At 38.2% G+C, this 14,788-nt stretch overlaps 1 protein-coding gene across 8 annotated transcripts in view; it reads left to right on the forward strand.

Moving 5' to 3' along the window:
- CPQ (carboxypeptidase Q) overlaps window positions 1-14,788 on the forward strand; it is a 185,281-nt gene that overhangs the window by 111,211 nt on the left and 59,282 nt on the right. For all 8 annotated transcript variants that reach the window (XR_010828728.1, XR_001206680.3, XM_066990613.1 and 5 more), the window contains one exon: window positions 5,018-5,109. Coding sequence is in view for 6 of the 8 variants with exons in the window: in XM_066990613.1 (XP_066846714.1) it covers window positions 5,018-5,109 (92 nt within the window). In the remaining 2 variants the exon portion in view is untranslated. The remainder of the gene's footprint in view (window positions 1-5,017; window positions 5,110-14,788) is intronic.

Consider the following 14,788-nt stretch of genomic DNA (forward strand, 5'->3'; position numbering starts at 1 on the left):
CCGATGAGCTTCAGTCCCATCTTTATACTGCTGAGGAGCTTCTCCTCTCTTCAGGTAATGCAACTTATTACAAATTGTCCTAAAAATCATTAGGGGTGGGAAATAAATGCAGCCCATATATTGAAGAAATAGGAATAGGCTATAGAAATTCAAAACAAAAAGATAGTGTAGGCATGCATATACAGGCATAGCCTGCTTTCCTATGTACAGGCACATCCTAATTGCAGCATGTGTATTTTATCACTGAATACTGTGTAAATGCAAGTTAAAAATGTTTTTTACCTGTTAGTCTAGTAACACAGAATCATAGCATATAGGACGGACAAGGATCATTGAGTCCAGCTCTTGGGTCTGCACAGAACCACCCAAATATCAGGCCATGTATCTGAGATCATTGTCCAAATGCTTCTTGAACTCCGTCAGCTCGGTGCTGTGACCACAGTGAAGGGTGCAGAACCTTTCCCTAACCCCCAGCCTGACCCTCCCCTGTCCCAGCTCCATGCCGTTCCCTCGGGTCCTGTCGCTGTCCCCAGAGAGCAGAGCTCAGCGCCTGCCCCTCCGCTCCCCTCGTGAGGGAGCTGCAGGCCGCCATGAGGCCTCCCCTCAGCCTGCTCTGCTCTGGGCTGAACAAACCAAGGGACCTCAGCTGCTCCTCGTAAGCCTTGCCCTCTAGACCTTTCACCATCTTTGTAGTCCTCATTTGGACACTCTAATAGTTTTATGTCCTTATATTGTGACTCCCAAAACCGCACACAGTGCCCGAGGTGAGATTGCACCAGCACAGAGCAAAGCAGGACAATCTCTTTCCTCAACCCGCTGGCGGTGCTGGGCCTGAGGCACTCCACCACAATGCACATCCATTTGCAGTGTGATAATATGCCTCTTGTAAGCTGAACAGCTATTTGATTTGTTTGCGGGTGATACCAGTGTCTTGGTTTGCAGAGTAAAAAATCCTTTGTTTCACTGTTTTCAAAAGATGATCGGTATTACAACAACATGATGACTTCTCTTGAAGAAGTCTGATTAGCTATCATACACTGTCTTCTTAGAAAACACCGTGTCTTCATACTTAATCCTCCCCATCAGTAAGAATTTATGTTTATAAAGTGGAAAAATATGTACTAAAGGAAATTCAGTATTTAGAATACTGATCTTTATTTTGATTAAAAAAGACACAACTCAAGTTCACCCTCATGGTTTATGTGCTATCATGAGGGTGGAGCACATTTATTTATTTTTTACATAATATGTGACAGATTATCATAATTTGTATATGCTTATACCAGACGATACATTTCAATTTTGCTGTGTGGGAATCTCTCAAGCAGGAGCAAGATGTGCAAGATATAAAATTCAAGTTTTGCATAGTGTCCTGGTAAGTGCCTTATCACAGGGAGATCATCCACTGTCGTACGAACATACGTGGATTAAATCAACACTATCATGCCTAAAAAATACCCATTTTAAAATTATTGTAAAAGTGTGTATATATATACACATATATATATGTACATACATGTGTATACACATATATATATACACACTTCCATGTTATTTGCTGGTAATTATCTCTTATGTAAAGTATGAAAGAAAGGCTTTTGGCAAAGTACTTTATTGTAGTTGACAGTTGACGTCAGACTTCTTAGTTAATACCTCTTTTCTAGTACGATTACAAATCCGTTTTTTCTCAAGCATTTGTGTTTTTTGGCTAACCTAAGCTTGCTGCTGACATCTGCAAGTCTGAGCACTTTAGCATAATTTAAAAGAAACAGAATATCAAATCATTAAGAGCTGCTTCAAAGTATTACTGAAGTGGTCAAGCAATCGTGAAGTACAGCACCTGGAGACAGTGAAACCGCAAGCAGCTACTGCAGCACTGAGGGTGTATAATGCAGAAGTAGCCTGGGATAAATGTTTTCATTTCATCCTTTAACTTGGGAGCCCAGGTGCACCGTAGTGTACCTTTCACTTGGGATAAACCATAGGAGTGCAGAGGCTGATCAGTAAAATGCACCTTTGTGCTGTACTATGACTACGTTTCTCAGTTAAGGGTAACGTAGAGAAAAAAAAAAAGCTGCTTCATTTTTTTAAAAAATAGTGGAAGTATGTAGATTTGTAAACTATTCTGTAGATGGAGGGAGATCTGTAGATGTGTTGGTTTTGGTCTTAGTTGCTTGAGTTTAGAAGGGATAATCTGAGTACCAACTATAACCTTTTGAAGTTTATCCTACTGTAAAATCCCTGCTGTTCTTTTTATTGGGATGCAGCGGTAGGATGGAAGCTGTAGGATTTGGGTGTTTTTGAGTAGGTGTTGAGCTCTGCAACTTCCACTTGAGTTACTTAATTTCAGATCTGCGTGACCCAGGAAAGGCACAGTAGGATCCTTGCACCAGTTATAACTTACTGCACTTTTCCAAAACAATCTATGTATTTAAATATTCTGTGTAAGTTGAAAAAAAAAATCTCTTCTATCCTTTGCTTTAGAATATGTAATATTTCAAAAGGGGGAGGCACTATTTTATTTTGAAACAGTTTTCCTTAATTTTAAAATTTGCTTCACGCCCCTGACACTCATCACAGAACATAGTTTTCTACTCCAAGTGTTTTTATCATGTCTTTTCAGTACGCATTTGGGCTGTGATCTGCAAGATTTTGTGGCAATGTTTTGTTCCTTAGGAACCAGTAGGTTTTAAGAAACAAACCAAAACTGGTAATTTTAATTTAAAAAAAAAAAAAAGTTGTAGCTTAAGTATAGTAGTTCGTATTTTTAATAAAGGCATGCATTCAGAATATTCTTGGCAATTTTACTTGTGAATACTGGATTTATTTGATGTACTTTGATCAGAATAGCTGTGTTTTTAATAACAGGTAGATAAATTCTTATCACTTCAAGATAATGAGGAAATTAGATTTTCCTCTGTATACTTTGTTTTGTTTTTAAAATAAATGCCTCTAGACTTTATAACTTTTTTTTTTTTTTTTTTTTTTAAGATTTCCTATTTAATTTCAGTAGAGCACACAAGTGAATCTGCTCATGGAATTTGCAAAGCTCAGCAGGGCTTTTTCTCCCCTCCATTTTAATAGAAAGATGCTATGACCAGCTACAAAGGGGCCGTATGGACCTCAGAATTCTTCAATGTAAGTGAGCTGAGACCTTCTCAAACTCTGGCAGAGAATCAGAGAGCAGCCAGGCTTACAGCCTCTAGGGGTTAAACACCAACAGGCATCTCTCACCCTTGGTCCTAGCCCCCTGTTGGACAGCAGCGTGTTTATTTTCAGACTAGCAGCGCTTCATCTCCGATGGCTGGAAGGAGGCAGAAGATGCTGTTCCCCTGTCTCAGACATCTCCCACCCAAGCCACTTGCACAGCCGTGGTGTGGTGGGCTGGAGGCTGAGCTCCAGTGCTTTGTGTTTTGTGCTAGGACAAACAGCCTTTTGCTGGCACCTTTGTTCACTGCTAAAGCTACAAATGAAGAGCCACCTCTTGTAATGGAGCCACTGACACATTTGTGGTTATTTTGTGTCTAAATTCTTCCTAACATCAACATGATTACTATTTTAGTATCTTAATTTTCTCTCATTGGCCATCTGGCTGATTTGAAATGCGAAGGAGGCTAATCCTGTGCTGTAATGATTTAGGAGAAGAGCAGGAAATCCACTGGGATGAAGGGGGGGAGAGGGGGAAGAACTGTTTTTAAAGTAATGAGAGCTGATGACCTGTCTGTTTACAGACAGCAGGTCAACATTTAGAAAATCCACTTTTTAATCCCTTGATTCTATTCTTTGTGCTTCTTTCATTATGAAATAATGGACAAGCCAAGGTGGTGTTTTTTTTCAGATTTTGAATATAACTTTTACACTCTGTCTTCAGTTATTAGGATTGCTAACGTGTAATTTCGAGAAGGAAACCTTTGGTTGATTTTCTTTGGGTTGAGGAAGAAAATTAATGAAGGTCAGGTCTATTTGTAGACTTCATCCATTTCAGCTAGGAAATTAATTCAGTTTTGACAGTGATACTGATATTATTTCTCCTCAGCACAGAAGTGTGTGGGGTCATTTATGCTTTATTGTTTGTTATATTCTCCTATCTGGCTTATTTTCTTTCTAATAGTTTTGAGGAGGGTATTTTTGCTGAAACATAATTAGCTTTACACTGTACAGAAAGCACTGTTTATTCTTGGTCTGCTTGCTCTTCAGTGCTCTCAGATTTGATGTCTCAGATGTATTTGTTTATGAGTACAATCAATCAAATAAATAAAGGGCAACAACATCTATCTGTTTGGATGTGCCGTAGCAGAAACAGTTTCAAAATATATGTGAGAACTTATCTTTCTTACTGAGCTATTGTAACAAAATACAGAGTGGCCTTGTGTTTGCCATGTTTTAGAAAGCTTTGCATAGATTCAGCAGGCAGTTGTATTTCAGATTCCAGAGTACAGATTGTCTCTTTTCATTGGTCTGTTAAAAAGCAAAATAATACTGTAGTGCCTCTCAGTTCCTGGAAAGGGGAAACATTTCTCTTGAAAATCGAGTAGCTCATTTCCAATTAATTGTAATAAATTAAGCATGACAAGAAAAATATTAATTCTCATGAAAATTGCATTTGGATCTGCTGAAAGCATACATACATTATTTACTGCAGACCACCAGGATGGCAGCATATGTATCAGAAATCTATCAAGGTAGTCATTTGATGTTACATTTTGCGGACACCTACGTTGTGTCCCCCAAAGTTTGCTCTTCCTCTGCTACTGCATCAGAGGCCTGGTAGCAGCACCACAACAAACTACCTCTTTCTCTCATGGTTTCTCTCCTTGCACCCCAGTCCTTCCCAAAAACGAGCCCAAAGCACTGTGGACAACAAAACCCACACTAGAAGTAGGTTGCGTTTGTTGAAGTTAGACCTGACTGAATGGAAACTGGCTTTTCTGCAATTGGGAGATGGAGACAAATGCAGACAAATGCTCAAATAAACAAATACTTAGTACTAAAACCAACATTTAAAATTATTTTTTAGGACTTCGTCCAAAAAGAACTCTGCGCATGGTGCTATGGACAGGAGAAGAACAAGGAGGAGTAGGTGCTGAGCAATACTACCAGTTGCACAAGGTAAGTAATGTCTTCAGATGATTTGCTTGACAGCACTTTTCTCTATAGTTTTGTGATCTACTCATTATTTTTGTCAGAATGTTCAGCTAAATATCTGACTGGAAATAGTGATTCCAGTTCTGCCCGAGAGTATGTTTTCTGTCTTCTATCATAAATGTAAACTTCGTTTTATATTTAACATAATGTGACGTGTACATACATACACATGTTCCATTTGATTTAACATATTCTATCACAAAACTTCTGAAACAGCTATTTCATGAGGATAGCTGCCATAGCTTTCAAGCGTAGCTAGCTTTCTGGGGATGAATGAGGAATGCTCCACATGTGTTGGTAATATAAATAAATTTTGTTTGGCTTACATATTTCTGCTTCATTGCATTTTCTCATAATATTTTACAATGTAAAACATGAAATAATACAAAGAAAAATCTTTGCAATCTTAACTTATTTTAATGTTGTCTAATCTAAAATACTCTGTGTCAATTATTAATTTTATGGGATCTGGAATATTTTAAATGCTTGATTTCTGATGAGGCAAACTCTGTGACTGGTTATAAGGGTAAAAATATTGTATATTATCACATCTGATCCATCTGTGAACAACGGCATTTTCAAAGTACAGCAAGACATAAAGGACAGTTGCATAAAACGTTTTTGGAGATAAGTCTTTGGAATACTTATCTTTTTCCCCATAAATGTATCCTGTATCTGCATAACTAAGCTTAAGTATTTATCTTTTATTCTGTTCCCTAATGTAGTAGTATTTACTCTCAATGATGGTTGGTATATCTGAGACAAAGATACGGGACAAGTAAGAATGTGTTTAGGAAGTCACCTGCTGTATGATCGTAGGCAAGCAGACTCACAAGAAAGTAATAAATTCCTAAAATAAATTTTTAGTGGTAAACAGCCTAACAGAACAAATATGTGAAAGTTTCACTTTGAATCAACCTCATTGTGATGAACAAGACTAAACCAATTTTCATCTTCAATAGAGTGGTCAGAGATAACATCACAGTGGTTTTGGTTTTGTGGCTAATTGAGGAATGGTCAATTATTTCCCACTAACTTGTTTAACATTACTAAGAACTGTGTTTAACTACCCATGCATAATGTAGTCTCCTTTATACTTTTACATTATAGAGATAGCTCAGCTCTCTCATTTGGAAGAGGAACATAGGAGTTTGCTTTTTCAGATTCAGGGAGGTGACAGATTGCATTTTACCAAGTATTAAGGGCTCCGGATTTACCATGGATACTCTGGTGTTCAGCAGAATTAAACTAGCATGAAATATTCTGGAATACATAGCAAGGGAAAGAGATGCTTCTCGTTTACAGAAGTGCATTTTAGAAGAGCTGGAAGGGACAAAGCAGATGTTTTGTGCCTGGTGCATGCTGCTCGTGAGAAGTGTATCACCTCTGTAGATTTTGAAAAGAACAGTGATTTCCGTCTTGAAAAACCAGCTCCATCCTATGGTCTTAGAATTGTCAGCAACACGTGAAATTGTCTTATCCACTTCTCGTATTTTTCCAAAAAGTCTGTATTTCAGTGTTGTCCCTAGTATTTATATTCAGAATTAGTACCAAAAAATAGGCTTAAGGATCAAATAGGAAAATATAAAAGAGATCTGGGTGTTGTTTGAAAGATATTTGGTTACTTTGCTTTTAAACTGACAAAGATGTGTCTCAATTTTTGCTGTGCTGTTGTGATTCCATCTGGATGGTGTGCTTTGTGAAGAAACCACAGTCTAACTTGACATGAATTTGTAATTTGCATGGAGAATTTAAACAGAAATTACATCCGTCTGTTGTTTGTTGTTCTTGTTTCCCCCCTGCCATGTGATCTGGCATAATTATAAATTGATACAACTCTAGGACATCGCATTACTCATAATAACAAAATAAAGCAGATTAATACTGTACATTATATTTAGCATGAAAAATATCTTAACCTTTTAATGATTCACTTGTGCAAATTTCTGGCAATTAGGGTAGTATGGCACAAAACATTGCTTCTTGATGTTAATGAGTACAAGTTAAGTAAGAGTGGTATTTAAAGATGCCTTGTTAAATGAAAGATGGGCCGTATGACTCATCTGCCTGGCTGGGCTTATTATGACTTTAGTTCACTACAAACAAGTAGAAATATGAATGCTGTAATTCAGCACAGACAGACATGGATTTCCTTGACATTGTAAATTACGTCCTTGTGTCAGTGGAAATGTGGCAGAGGAGAAGAAATGAAGACAATATAGTACTGGACAAGTACAAATACTCTTACTTTTGTAGCTTATTTATTTTTTTCCTTCAATTTAATTTCAGGTCTTTCCTCCTCATCTGTCATAGTAGGTTGCCACTGTTACACAAGTAATAAGTTACTGCAGAAATAACAGATAGCAGCAACGTGGTGATTTTACTATGGTGCAGATAATTAACTCATATCCCTGCATAATTGTGTTATTTGTATCACTCTCAAGTATTTCTGTAGAGCCCAGTTTTGCAGTGTCTGTTTTTTAAAACGAGTCATAGGGTAGGTATATCAGCTGTTGAGAGCTTTATCAGAAAGTAAGAGCTGCCATGTTGGGTTGACCAAAGCACAGCCTAACCCTGTCTCCTGTTTGTGACAGCATTCAGTGAATAGATGCTTAGGAAAAGCGCGTTTGCCCAACTGCAGTTAGAGTAAGCTCAGTCACATAAATTACTAATGCAACTATTTTTTTCATTTTATAAAATATTTTTCTGGAGAGACTCTCACAGTCCTCATCTATTGCTCCCTTTGTATGATTTTTCCAAGACACTTCCAAGAGCCGAGAGCCAAATATCATCCAGCAGTGCCAGTGCCTCCGTTAGTGCCGGGGTACCTGCCACCCACCAGTACATCCCACAAAACCTGCCTGGTTTAGACTGGGACAGAAACCTCCCAGGGGAATCACCAGCATCTTTGCTCCCAAAGAAAACACCCATTGATGCGCTCACTGCTTTTAATTGGTGGCCAGTACTTAGATTTAAACCTAGGCTGGAAATAGACCTGATTTTCCTTTACAGTAAAGACTCCCTACCATGATGAAGGGTAACGAAATAAAAGGATCTAAGTATAAGTCAGGCTCCAGATCTTGGTGTACAACACTACATTTAAAGCCTTTGCCCAGTGCTTAGTTGCGTGACCTGGTTGCTGAGGAGGGCTCTAATGTATAGACAATATAAATAACTATAAAAATAGGAAATATTGGAACTGCCACTTTCCTTTCCAAGTTGCATGGAAGAAACAGGAAGGTGGTTTAATAATTCTGGAGGGATTCCCATTGCACCTCTTCTGTACAGACTCTACTACACCCTTCATCAACAGCACCTGAGTGCCATCCAGTAGGGTTTTAAGTATTTCACACGTTTACTCTTATGTTTTCTTCATGAAGGGAGAAGGAAGTATATGTAATGAAGTGTCTTGCCTTGGTGGAGACTTCTGCAGTTTGTTGTTTTAAATGTATCTGTCACTCTACGCTTTTCAGAGGGAAAGGTCGAAGATGCGCACCTTGCATTCATCTTGCAAGTTGCTGCGACTGGTGTTGGCCCTTTGTTCTGGCTTCACTTCATTGCTTTGGACTGGTCTCTGCCAAAGATACATGTACCACGACCACAAGGTTACCAGTTTTAACCAGTTGAATTAAGGGACTGTGAATAGCAGGTAATTATTTTGGAATAGAAGTATTGAATACAATCTCCCAGGAAAGCAAATACGTGTTGTAATTAGCAGATAAAGAGATACTAAGCCAAATTCAAATTTGCTTTAGTAACTCTGTTACCATCATTGGAGGCATTAATGTGTTATAAATTTATTTAAAACTGTATTAGAGAAAGCGTTCTTACAATATGTCTGCATGTTTTTATTGCTGCCTTAATGATGTTTACAGTACTTACTAAATTCCTCATGCACATACCATATACTGCTTTAACATTAACATTTAACTTTAGGAAAGGTTTGACCTTATGGAAGATATTCATCATCAGTGTTTTCTATGGTTTCCTTTTTGTGTTTATTACCTGGAAGGTCTGCTATTTTGCCCAAGCTGGGTCGGCATAAAAACAGGACTTTCTGCAATTTGCTAATATAAATATTCTTTGTTGATGCTCACACGAGGTTTATCCTGTAATTTACTAACGACTTACTTTCTCCAAGAAGCAAATATCCAAAAAAATTATTGTCGCTTTCAGGTAAAACAATTCTTCCCCAGAACAGATTGGCTCCTCAAAACCGGAGTTTTCAGAAAACTCATGGATTTCAACATTCTGATTATTTCCCAAGATACTAAATACTCTGGTGAAATGTGAGATGTGTTTGTGAGTGATTTGAACCAAACACATCCAGGACTTGCATATGGATTCTTTTATCCCAGTGAAATGTGTTGACCATTTGGCTGTTAACTGTTCTCGGGAAATATTCTCTGTAATCAGAAGTTAAAACTGGTGCTTTTTGTTTTGACCACTGCTGTCCTGATGTGCCCTTACTCTCTCTCCTCTATTTCCATCTCTTGTCTTACCTTCAAAAGACATGGGAGGCTCTTGGGTCTACGACTAGCTTTTTATGTTGTGTTTGTGCTGGAGATAGTACCATGAGTTGTTGGACATGAGGCCTCCTGTGGACGCTACCACACATAATAAACTTCATTAATGCCACCTGATCTTTGTGGGCAAGTCTGATGGTTTTCTTTTTGATTTGAATTGAAACAGGATGCAAAAGAATAATTGAAGCTTTTCAGGATTTGGAAATTATTTCTTGTCCAGTTTCACTGCTGGTCTTTCTGGATGCCTTCTTTCATGATGAATGTGGGATGTGTTTAGCAAATTAACAATAACCATGTTATTTTTTTCTATGTTCTATTAGTTTAGATTTGTGCAATACAATGCCTAAAAAGCAAGAAAGGTTTAAAGAAGAGAAACAAGAAAATGAACAGAAAACAATTTGTTTTAGTTATGGATACAGGTTTATTTCAGCAAAGGGAAAAACACAACTGCACAGGACGCAGAAAGATAGAAATGAAAAAAGAGTCTCTGAAGCCTCAAGCCCTTGGTCACAAAACCTCCTTGCTTTTTGAGTACTTATTTTGAGAATTCTTTGACTTCCCTGTCATTTTGTTGTCCTCCATTTTGATTTAGGCAAATACCCTAATGTGGAGATCTCTATGTAGGAGATCGGGCTGATAGCGCTATTTTAACATTCTGCCGTGAATCACCAAGTTGAGAAATGGAAGAAACGAATAAAAAGAGAAGGGTTCAGTTACAAAACACCAAGAGAAAATAATTGCACTGTATTCTTCAGAACTTCAGTTAACAGCCAGTAGCATCCTTGATTGTATTCACCACAGGAAAGCTAATATAATTATACAATTATATTTTATACCAGTTCTAGGTCAGCAGGATTTCATAATTCTTAATATAGAAGTGTCATGCTGCTACTGAAAACTGCAGAGAAAATCAGATTTTGCTAAAACACAAAGAATTGTTGATTCCTTACCTTGCCTGAAGCAGGGAGGACACAGAATCAGTCATGGCAGCGTGTCTCTTGGCTGCCTGATCTTGGTTCCACCTGAGCAAATTTTGTACATGTCCAGTGTTCAGCAAACTTCTGTCTTTGTATGTTTTCTCCCTTTTCTTTCCCTCATAGAAGTAGCAGAGCTGCCGTCTGAAACTTCAGAATTGGTGGGGTGTCTGCCTGTACTGTCCAGAAGGAAACATTAGGCTCCTTGTATTACATCAGGTACACAAAATGAACAGCAAGCCAACAGATGAAGTCCGTAGACTTGTTTTAATATTTACTTAGTACAGTGCCTCCACAACTGTCACTTGCTTTGCCTTAAAAATGATGTTGCTCATCAAAGGATTGTTTAGGCCTTATGAGAGCAATAATTCAGTAATTAAATGTATATAACAACTAATTTTAAACAGTGTAGAGAGAGAGAATCATATATACACATACATACACACACACATACATGCCTACTAAGTCTTTATTATCTGTAAGCTTCATCTGTGAAGCTAGCCCCAGTATGTATGGGAATGGCCTCCAAGGCCAAACTGGCAATGTAGGTGTCCTTTCTCCTCCTCCAAGTGAACATTCAGTCCTTGGAGGAACCCCTTCTGCCAGTTCTGTCATTGTTCAAGGCTGACTGGAGTTCTTAAAGAGAGACCTCTTTTGAGGATAGCTGTTCCTCTGTCTTCATATTCCAGACCAACCACAGGTCGTCAGTACTTTGGGACGTTGTGCTGTAGGAAAGCTGGGATCCTTCTATCCAAACTCCCCGCAGCTGTGCAGGACACAGAAAACCGTCACCTCCTGTTGGCTCACCATGATGAACTTTCTCCTCAGTGACCTCTCTTCTTTTTAACATTTCACCTCTTATCTAGATCAGAACCTAAAAGCATTCTGTGTAAAAACAAGAAACATTAAAGATCTGCATGCTGTGCTAACTTCTAAGGTGTTGCTGATGTATTTTAATCAATCTGTTCTTGAAAGTTACACAAGTAGTCATTTGCTTGCTGAAAATGCATACATCAGGAAAAATCATCTTTGATTTAAACCACAACCCTTAATTACAAGATACTGGCAGTGTTGCCTGTTTTAAATGAAAACCTGAAACTTTTCAAAAAGGGATCAGTCATTCAGAGTCACAGGGAGTGTGTGACACCCCTGTATTTGAACAGTAAAAGGCTTTAAGTTATGGTATGTTTTCCAGGAAGAGCGCTTCTCTTTGACATGCCTCTTTGTCAAAGAAAAAAAAAGTCTGAAGACAAGGCTACAGGTAATCTGGTGCGTACCTTGCGTGGCGTGCTGCTGTCTTCAGAGCTGCCTACTTTTTCTTGTATATCATCCCTGGGAACTCACAGTCCTGAATGGTGATCTCTGTGACTGCTGGCAAGTGGTTGCAGAGGAAACAGCAGCGGTATTGTACAGGGCAAGACGTGCTAGTAGCATGTTTGTAGTGAGTGAAATGCTAATAAGTACATGACCAAATGCTGCTCCAAGCCTGTTGAAGTTACTGGGGCTTTTGTTGTTGGCTTCTCAGAGGTCACTGCCCTGTAACTCTAAAACTAGAGAACAACCCATAAAATCCTCGGACTGTTTTTCTGGACAGCTTTCCCACAAAGTGGGGCAGGAAAAGCATGGGTCATGTTCGTACCTTATCATCTATCAAAAGTGGTGCTAATCTTCATCCTTACAGCAGCTTTCTCCCATAGAAAGACATGGTGATTTACAAAGATTTCTAACTCTCAGTGTTCCCGATTTTCCCTGTCCTCATTCAAAAAGGGTCTGAGCTGTATGATTGTGCTCATAGCTGTGTTTATTACGTGTGGATGCTGGCGCATCTCTGCTCCCTAACAGCTGGTCTGCTTTTTCCTGTATTTTTATTTATGCTGTTGGCTTCATTAAACAATCTTGATCCTAAACAGCAACTCAAAAATGCACTACACCATGTTTATGTTATTAAATCCTTACGAATATTATCTGTTGTTTTTTTTTTTTTCTTCTTTTCCAGCTGTCACATCCACTTAGGTGTTTACAGTGTTTTCTCTTGACTTTCTCATTGTCCAAGTTGTCAGCCTAACAAACTTGGGTGTCGATTTAAACACACTTCTAAGTAATGCAAGCGGGACGGCTGTCGTTGCACCATAAGTTTTACATCATGGTCGTTGCCTTGCTATATTTGGCTTCAAACTGCTGTGAGTCAAATACTGGAATACATGTGTTGGTGTTTCCTAAGGTGTAAATCAATAACAGAAAGCTGAAAATGCACTGTCAGATTAACTGATGTCTCTTATTACTGGAACAAATTAACCATTAGTCAAGGACAGTGCTCTGCCATTGAAGACTTCAGGATTTTTTCTGTAAAGTGATGATTTTTCTCAGTGGAATTAAAAATAAAACCAGCAATGGGGACAAGTTATAACACTCTGTTTTAAATAGCCCCAAATTACCAAAGGCTTTTAGATAGCTGTTCCCTCCCTTATCCTTACAGATATCTCACTGCTTTAGCTGGGTAGGAGGAATTGCCATCAGTGACTCAGGTTAGTCATGAGATGTTGGAGTCTAGTTTTAACATCTGGTAAGAATTATGGGGATTTTGAGGGAATGAGTAGCTACCTGTATGACTGGCATTCCCAGCATCAACTGTAGATGGTACGTATTTCTCACCAACAGAAGTACCAGTAATTGTTTGTCATGTGTATAGCAAGGTGTTTTTTTCATAATTGAAAGGATCTTACTGCAGTTTCATGTTTTCACGTGTTTACCTTAGAGATGAGAAACACCTATGTTTTGGTTTTGCTTGACAGATAAAAAAAAATCATTTTATAGCTAAAACAGAAATTAAAGAAAATAAAAAATAGGATAAGTATAGGCAAGGATATATGCCTTTTTGCATATTCAATAAAAATAGCAACCTGTAAAAAGCCAATTTTCCTGTGCAATATTTACTGTAATGTTTCATTTAGATATTTAGTCAAGGAGCTAAACACGATAAGATAAAGAGAAGTGACCTATTCTGTGACCAAGTCAGAAGAAGATAAAGAATAAAAGTCTGGTTTGAAGTTCAGAGAATTAGGTAGCAGGTTACGCCACTGAGATACAATTTTCTGGTATGTGCCAAGAGAAGTGGCAAAGTACCAGGATGCAGAAAATGGGATTACTCTCTGAAAAAAAAAAAAAAATGTGTACTGAGTTTAAAATGCTTGTTTAAATGATGCATTCAGTATGGGGAAAAATGAAAGAAACAGCTGAGCCTACAGTTATGTTATAAAATCTTCCTGTTTTGTTCTCCTGTTCCCTTGAATTAGCCAAGGGAGCACTGTACTGTCGCAGCCTGCTTTGATAAGTGCCAGTTATCCCTGCACCGTAAAGCGCAAAGGACAAAAGATGCATCTTCCCTGTAGCATATTTCTCAGTGTGTATTTCTTTCTGTATAAGTAGAAATGCTAATACACATACACAAAAGCAGGTATAGTGAAAGCAACTCCCCCCCCCCCTTTTTTTTAAAATTGCAATACCCTACTTTCATACTTGACAGTGAATAGATTTAAAATTAATCCTATCTTCCAGTAGACAAAATAGGGAAAAAACTTTCTCAAGGACACATGGTACTTCAAGTAGTTGTGACCTGTTTCTTTTCTGTCCCCTAATGAGTCAAGTTTCTTTCCCAAGAGCATTTTGTTTTCGTGTCACTCCCGCACGTTCTAAGAATTGAACAGCTTTCTTCCAGAGCAAGAATATGGTGTAACGTATCGTGGGTGGTTTGCTTTCTCGGTTTCATATTAAAAACACATGTGAACATTTATATGAGAAAGAAAACTATCGAAGACTACAGTAATAATACTAGCAGATTATGAAGTCTTGCTATTCAGATTTATTACACAAAGATGGTTTACATTCTGAAGTATTCTTTCTGTTGTACCTGCAATTTTTTAACATCATTTGTCCCATTTACAATACAGTGTGTTTTTCTTGGCCAGCTTCTCTCCCACCACATCGAAAGAGCCAGCGAATCACGATTTCATGTTGAGACTCATGACCTGTAGTACTGCATTTGGTGGTAGGCTTAGATGTATCCTAATTCCTTACACGTACTCTTTGAAAAAATTTAGGGTTTTTTTCATTGTATAATAATGGTGATTGCCAATTTGGTGGCAG

The sequence above is a fragment of the Anser cygnoides genome, chromosome 2 (assembly GCF_040182565.1).
Source record: "Anser cygnoides isolate HZ-2024a breed goose chromosome 2, Taihu_goose_T2T_genome, whole genome shotgun sequence".
NCBI classification, from domain to species: domain Eukaryota; kingdom Metazoa; phylum Chordata; class Aves; order Anseriformes; family Anatidae; genus Anser; species Anser cygnoides.